This window comes from Nestor notabilis, unplaced genomic scaffold (assembly GCF_000696875.1).
Source record: "Nestor notabilis isolate BGI_N333 unplaced genomic scaffold, ASM69687v1 scaffold5638, whole genome shotgun sequence".
Taxonomy (NCBI): Eukaryota; Metazoa; Chordata; class Aves; order Psittaciformes; family Psittacidae; genus Nestor; species Nestor notabilis.
In genome coordinates this window covers 32044-39859 of record NW_009939505.1, presented here as the reverse complement: position 1 = coordinate 39859, position 7816 = coordinate 32044, and the positions used below count along the sequence as shown (strand labels likewise).

The 7816-nt window shown below is 38.9% G+C and overlaps 1 protein-coding gene across 1 annotated transcript in view; it reads left to right on the top strand.

Annotated features, from left to right (window-relative positions):
- Positions 1-1305: 1305 nt before the first annotated feature.
- Positions 1306-7816, top strand: part of ARSK (arylsulfatase family, member K) — a gene marked incomplete at its 5' end in the record, with an annotated part of 13850 nt that continues 7339 nt past the window's right edge. Inside the window, 3 exons of the mRNA XM_010019889.1 lie at positions 1306-1435; positions 3385-3544; positions 5254-5536. Coding sequence (XP_010018191.1) covers positions 1306-1435; positions 3385-3544; positions 5254-5536 — 573 coding nt within the window. The remainder of the gene's footprint in view (positions 1436-3384; positions 3545-5253; positions 5537-7816) is intronic.

Here is a 7816-nt window from a genome sequence, read left to right as displayed (position 1 = left end):
CCTTAGCGGCGTCGTTTCGTAGATCCCGGCGAGAGCGGGACCTCCGAGGATATCTATAACATGGAGGACTTTTCCGGGGCTGTTCCTCCTACAACCATAGGCCACAGGGCTGGTTTTTATTCTCCACCACCTCCAAGAGGTGGAGGACTTGCTTTGGATAATGAGAGCAGGCCTCCCGTGTTGCTCAGACAGTCAGTAACTCTTGTATTGTAAACCTAACTCGGCTTTCTTAAAGGGAGTGTGCTGCACATACTCAACAGGCGCATTACAATAGTCAGAGACTTCTGCATGGCTAGTACCGGCGGTCAGCTGTGGTACATCCAGCTTGTCACCTCAACTCAAGGTGAAGGGAGGCGTGTCAGCTGGCTGTAGAGCAGGGCAGCAGCTAATGGGACAGCCCTGGTGTGTAAAATGAATGAATGCTTTTCTTTTGGCTTGGAAAGCAAAATGAAAAGTAAGGTCACTAAGCCCTCTTATTTTTGCCATTGTAAATCCTAAGAACTTTAGGGGTGGGATGAAAATGTATGTAATCACAGAGCAAATGACTGAGTTAAGCTGTTGGGCATCATGCTCACACCATTTGGTTTAACAAATTACGATAAGCTTGTTGGATGTATATCTACAGCTAAAGGATAAAGAAATTAGTAGATATGTTTTTATGGTTTTCTAGTGGCTTTATTACAGTGATTCATCGATACAGTTGTTTTAACCTTCAGACAGGTGGAAAAGATATTTAATTCACAAATATCAGGTATGTTTCCTTCCTTACAACTGAAGACAGGCCTCCCATGTAAATGAGACTGTATGTAACTCTTGTAAGCTAAACCAAACTCAGCTTTCTTGCTGTTTTTCCAGTCCAGAGTGTAAAATAAGTTCACAGAGATGTGGTGTGGATAAACCTTTAAAAGGAGGAAAAGGTTGAAGGAACAGTTCTGTTTTCACAGAAATATGTACCAGGGGCACATCTACACCAGGATTCAGACTGGCTCCTTGTCACCTTTTGCCTCAGCTATCCCTGTTGAATACATCATGGTGGGACCCTACTCTGACAAGAACTGGAGCTTAGAATGTGTATAGCAGTAGAAAGGAAGTAATTTTACTATGAAAAAGCCCTCTTCTCCTTTACATTACACTTTTCTTTATCCATTTTAAATTAAATTGGTCTAATTAAAGCTTCTCAATGTACCTGAGTAGAATTGGCAACATTTGAGTAATGCAAGTTCAAGGTAATAAAACTATGAATTAATGTAGCCACTAGTTTGACTTAATGCTGTTTATATGCTGTTTTTCTTTGTTTGATTGCAGGATGGACGCCTGACATTTTATCCTGGAAATCAGACTGTGGATTTACCTTTCATAAATTTTATGAAAAGATACGGCACTGTCTTTCTCAATGCCTATACCAATTCTCCAATTTGTTGTCCTTCCCGTGCAGGTAGGACCAAGCATGTGTCAATTTAAATATATGCTAATAATGGGAAATTTCAAAGGATTTAATTTAGGGAATTAGTTTTGTTTTTCAGTAAGACTCAATTTTTTTTTAGCTTGTGTCTGAATTTTTATAGGATTCTCATGTTTTCTCTTTTCTGTTTCTCATCTTTTTTTTGTTTGTTTGTTTCTTCTTTCTCAAGCTATGTGTGAGCTCCCAAATCTTTTTGCAAACTCCATTGAAACTTCACTATTTAAAAAAAAAATCCTTCTGGATTTGTAGAAAAATCATCAGTTTGTCTGCTGCAGTGCTAAAGCTACTTTCAGAACTGTGCTCCCGAATGCAAAGTTAATAATTCTCTTTCCTGTCTCAGGAAATAGTATTAAATAGTAACAGTTGAATAGCACCACCTTCCAGTGACATTTATTGCAAGCAGTGTGCTAAACGCATAATGTATCCATCAGTAGCTTTAGTTGAATTCTTCAACATTTTTCTGTACTTGCTGCAGTCATTGCCCTGTGTTCAATTTCCTACTTGCAGAATTTGCTGGGAAGTTAGAAGGAAGCAAAGGTTACATCTTAAAACATTTCTAGACCTTCCAGTTGTTGCGAAGACCCTCTGGAGGCTATAAATGAACTTTCAAGGAAGGAAGGAAAGGAAGATCCCCCTTTCTCTCAAGCATACACTGGAAGAAGCGTCCTGTCCTGACTGCAGCACACACAGGCTGTCAAATTAATTTTTTAGTATTTCATTTATTGATAACCTAATAGTTTTTTCTGTTTTCAGGGCCTCATCTTAAGTGAGATTACATGAACATGCCATCAGTCTTGTTTTCTTGGTATTTGAGTCTTTCAGACAATCTTTTTTGCTGAGAACACTAACTGTTGTTAGGTTATTTTATTTCAAGAAGTTTTGTGAAAACAGCAGCCAGTGTTCCCACTGAGGAAGATACTGCATGATGAATTCAACAATTCATCGTTTCTGTTTATCATTTTAAGTGGTCCACCAACATCATAATGACCACTGGTCACTCATCACAAGTGTAGCTCTAAACTAGCAGAACATCTCTTGTTTAGCCAGTGGCTTGGCAACCTGCGAGGAACTGAGGGTACATTTATTGTGGAGGTGTCAGAAGTCACTAGAAGAGATGGTGAGAAGGAGGATTTTAGGGTGGGGAAGGTAGGAGTATTGGATGGTACGGGTGTAGGGCTGCTGTGCTGTTCGTGCTTTACGAATTTGTGCTTACGAATATTTCCATTGCTTGTAGAACAGCTTGGTTTTGGTTTAGGACTCCCTTTGACTGTACATTAGCATTGGGAAAACTGAATGGTTCTCAACAATCTGCAAAGAAACACAGGAATTCACTAATGATTACTTTCCTTTCAGTTCCTTTGCAATCTTCCCTTGGTTTCTTTTCTTCTTGGCCTCTTTAATAATCTGGCCTTTTTTCTAGAGCTAGTAGTGAAGTAAATTACCTAAAAAGGATAAAACTGAGGGCATATAGTATTTATAAAAATAATATTTATATATATATATGCAGTAATATACACTAATTCCCTCCACAAACTTCAAATTCATGTTCAAATTTAGCTGAAGTAAGGGCAGGTAATACTCTGTAAATGTAAATAGATGACTTTCATCAGGATCTATACTACCATGGCATTTTCTTTCTGCAGTCAATAGGAATATTTCCTGATCTACATGAAACCTTGATTTAATGGTTGCATAGCACCTGGGTGAGTCCTTCTGTAATTCTGGGGATTATTTTAGTAAATGTTGTTATTCATATTGATGATGAAAATAAGATTTGGAAGTGCAATACTTTGAACATGTGGACTATTTGCCACTAAAATAATGAGAAGATTGATCCCTTCTCAAGCATATTCAACTTGCATTTATATAGGAAGTACCACTTACTCATCAAAAACCATAACTCATTTTTTCGTTCTCCCCAGCGATGTGGAGTGGTCTTTTCATTCATTTAACAGAGTCTTGGAATAACTTCAAAGGTCTAGAGCCGGGTTATGTAACATGGATGGATCTCATGGAGAAGAATGGCTACTACACACAGAAGTATGGGAAATTGGACTATACTTCTGGACATCATTCAGTAAGGTAATCAGATAGATTCTCCTCCTGTGAAACAGACAGGAGTGAATTAATCTTGTAATTGTCTGGCAAGTGGTTTCTGTCTCTGGAATGGTAGTAGCTTTCATTTGAAAGAAACTTAGCAACTTTGTGCACAAGCAAGCATATCCCATGCAGATGCACTTTGGCTTTTACCTGTAGATGGAATGTGAGTATCAAGGCTGTGGTTTTTGCCCATCATGAATGAAGGTTATTTTTGATCATTGGCATTGCTCCCTAAGTGAAATTTGAAAGCGGTGTCTTGAGACTTCCAGGCTCTATTATACCAGCAGTGTAGGAAAACATTAGAAAAGGGCTTGGATATCAAATCCACCATCACAAAACATGATGTGGGGTTTTTTTGTTTTTGTTTGTTTTGGGTTTTTTGGGGGCTTTTTTTTGTTTTTTTTTTTTTTCTTTGAAGGTCATACCTTTTCACAAACTTGGACTGTTGCAGGGGGTTGGCCCTGGCTGGACGCCTAGTGCCCACCAAAGCTGCTCTGTCACTGTTCTCCTCATCTGGACAGGAGAGAGGAAATAGAATGAAAGGGTTGTAGGCTGAGATAATGACAGGGAGAGATCACCCACCAATTATGGTCACAGGCAAAACAGACTTGACTAAGACTATTTAATTTATTGCCAATTAGAAGTAGGAGTAGGATAATGAGAAATAAAACCAAATCTTGAAACACCTTCTTCTCACCCCTTCCTACAATCTGGGTTCAACTTCATACTGATTTTCTTTACCTCCTCCGCCTAAGCAGTCAGGGGGATGGGGAATGGGGGTTGTGGTCAGTTCATCACATGCTGTCTCTGCCGCTCCTGCCTCCTCAGGGCAAGACTCCTCACAGTCCTCCCTTGCTCCAGCATGAGGTCCTTCCCATGGGAGACAGCCCTCCACCAACTTCTCTCCTTCCCATGGGCTGCAGTTCTTTATGAACTGTTTCAACTCCCCAACTTTTTTTTATGGCAGCTGTGGTATCATTCAGTCTGGCAAAGAATTAAGGACATCTGCAGCTCAGATTTCTCAGCATTTTAGAGAGGCAACATTGTCATGATACTAGAAAATCTGATTAAAAAAAATTATCATTAAAACATTCTTTTTCTCCTTCTTGCTTTCTCTACACCCCTCTACTCTGTTGTTCTCTTTTCTTGATAGCATTTATCAGTTATATCAAAGGCAATTGTACAAGGTAAATCAGTCTTACAGATTTTTGTTGTAAGTGGTAGCATTTAAAAATGTTGTAATAGTACTATCCAAAACCAGGATGATGTTTCTAAAGTCAGCCTCTCCAGGCAAGTTATTTCCCACAGGACTTTTTCAAATAACAAAAACCTAAGGCACTCTTTACCAGGTAAAGTAATGTGAATCCATGCCAGAGGGAGTAGCAGGGTCACCAAGGTAGAGATGCTATTCCCAAATATTTTGTAGATGTGAGAAGAACCATTCTGACATGAAATTATAATAAATAAGAGATTCAGAAGCAGAAAAAAATATTGCTAAAGCTTTGAGTATAAAATAGATGTGTAATAGCTATCGATCAATTGAATAACAATAATATTTTTGTAGAAGTCACAAATAGATTGCAGCTACGAGTATAGGGGAAGTTCTTCAGGAATTATTAACTCTTTTGACTTTGAGGAAGAGTGAAGAAAATATGTTCCACTGAGTATGTATCATATGTATGTATTTTCAGTAACCGTGTGGAAGCTTGGACTAGGGATGTTGACTTCCTGCTCCGGCAAGAAGGGAGACCCATGGTAAACCTGACTGGTGATAGGAAGTATGTAAGAGTGATGGAAGCAGATTGGCAGAATACTGATGAAGCAGTAAATTGGATAAAGAAAGAAGCCATTAACCTTACTCAACCGTTTGTTCTTTACTTGGGGCTGAATTTGCCACACCCATATCCATCACCCTATGCAGGAGAAAATTTTGGATCCTCTACATTTTTAACATCTCCCTATTGGCTTGAAAAGGTATGTGAAGATGAAATTTGAATATAAGTTTGTTTATAAGTGTACTTGTTATGAACAGTATTTTATTCCTCACATGACTTTTCAAGTCAGACCCAGTTTAGATGCGTCAGTGCAGACTAAGAAAATTGTTGGTCGAGATGTTACGTTTCTGGTTTAAGGCGGAGCAAATAGAAGTGAAGAATTTCTGTTGTAGGGAAGGGTTTGTTAGCAGTAGTTACTGAATCAATAAAGAAATTTGGAGTTCTGTGGCTATAAACACATTAAACAGAAAATGAAATTGCTGCTATACATACCTGTCGTTTCTTTTTCAGTAATAGTCTGAAGTTCATTGTAGCGTTTTTTTTATTGTGCTTGTTATAAATGATGCTGAACGTAATCATTCTAAGTTTTCTAGGGAGTGATTGACTTTTTCTACAATACAAACCTAGAACATGAAGTAGTAAGACACAGAAGTCACTTTTCTGTTAATTTCCTTCTGTGCTACTTTGCTATTCGATGTTTTTAGACTGCAGAGAAGTCCCACTGTGTCCGTATGTGGAAAGCTAACAGATTGCACTCCATTCCAAGGTGTAGTAAATTTTTTTCTCTGTCTTGTGTGGTCTCCAGGTGCCATTATCTGCCATAAAAATATAAGTGGGTTAGAACAGCATTCACTGCATAAAGGTATTAAGATTCTCTGCAGCTCAAGAACTGGGAATTGGGTTTGAAAAGACTTTATGCTTACATTAAAAAAAAAACAGCAAACCACCACACCAAAAAAAAACCCTGGTTCATGTAACTCGTGGCCTTTTCTTCTGGTAAAATTATCCTGGTGCAACAAGAATGCCAAGTCTTAGGAAAAAGGATATACAGGGGTGTGGGTTCTTCTAGGAATGGTGAGAAGTTTTTGGGTAGAGGAAGAGCCTGGGTGGAAAAAAATCCTTTCATTTGCAAAAATCGAGATCTGGCTTGGATATTAAAGAAGACTTGCTAGGTGCTAATTGCTGGGTTAGACATACTGGGAAGTAGGGTTATCTTTTTTGAAGTCACAAACAGAGTTATAACATCTCTTACAAATTTTTGTCATTCAGTTAGAGTACATAAACTTCATAGCTTGTTGGGGTCCTTTCCACCACTACATACACATACTCAGTTATGTGAACTGCGTATTACTGTTTATTGACCATTGGATGACTCTTATGAAATGTACCTGTGTTTTGGCTATGGAAGAAGCAGCCTTTGAAAATGATGGAGATCAATCTCATGAAGGAGTTTGCATAGATGAAGAACTTAAATTATACGTTCACTGAGTAGCTAATACAGAACAGAGTATCAACATGGTATGTTTATGAAACCCTGTGTTACTAAGCAGATGGTCCCCTATATTTTGCACTAGCCAGTATTTTGTCAGGGCATACGGCTTTTTTCATATCTTTGAATTACATGAGACAGACAAAGGGATCATGACTTTGTGAATCCCTAAAACTTAAGTTGTAGTCCTGTAGAAAAGGGTTCAATCTTCTGATGAATGGTGGATGGAGAGGGACATTTTTGGGTCCTGTTATATCTTAAGCAACTAATAAATACCATTTGAGGAGTCTAAAATGTGACTTTATGTAGCCAAGGACCTTCAGCAATAGGAAGATGTCTGAAGCAGTTGCTTGCTGTTATTTTATTTTCCATGATTTCATCTTGCAAACTATTTTCTAAAGGCTCCAAGGAAACTTAGGTTTTGGTATGTCTGACTATATTACAAACCTGGGTTTTACCCCTATGGGCACTTGAACTCCTGCTGCCTTACCAGCTGTTTAGGTGCTGGTTTCTGCTTCCAAGTAACAAGTGATAGGATGAGAGGAAATAGCCTCAAGTTGCACCAGGGGAGGTTTAGCCTGGATATTAGGAACATTTTCTTCATAAAAAAGGGAAGAAATTGTCAAGCATTGGAACAGGCTGCCCAGGGAAGTGGTGGAGTCACCATCCCTGGAAGTACTTGAAAGACATGTAGATGTGGCACTGAGAGCCATGGTTTAGTGGTGGACTTGGCAGTACTGGGTTCATGGTTGGACTTGATAAGCTTAAAGGTCTTTTCTAACCTACGTGATTCTGTGACCTAATACATTTGCTAGATAACTTAACAGAGAATATTGACTGTTGTGGGAGGTAGAACTTTGTGGGTATTGGAACACATGGCCATAACAGCACTGGTGGTCAAAACTATACCATGTGCTTCAGAGACAGACGCTGTGCTAATAGCTCCTCAGACAGCTCTTAGTTACCCATCCACACTTTGGGGCAAAAACC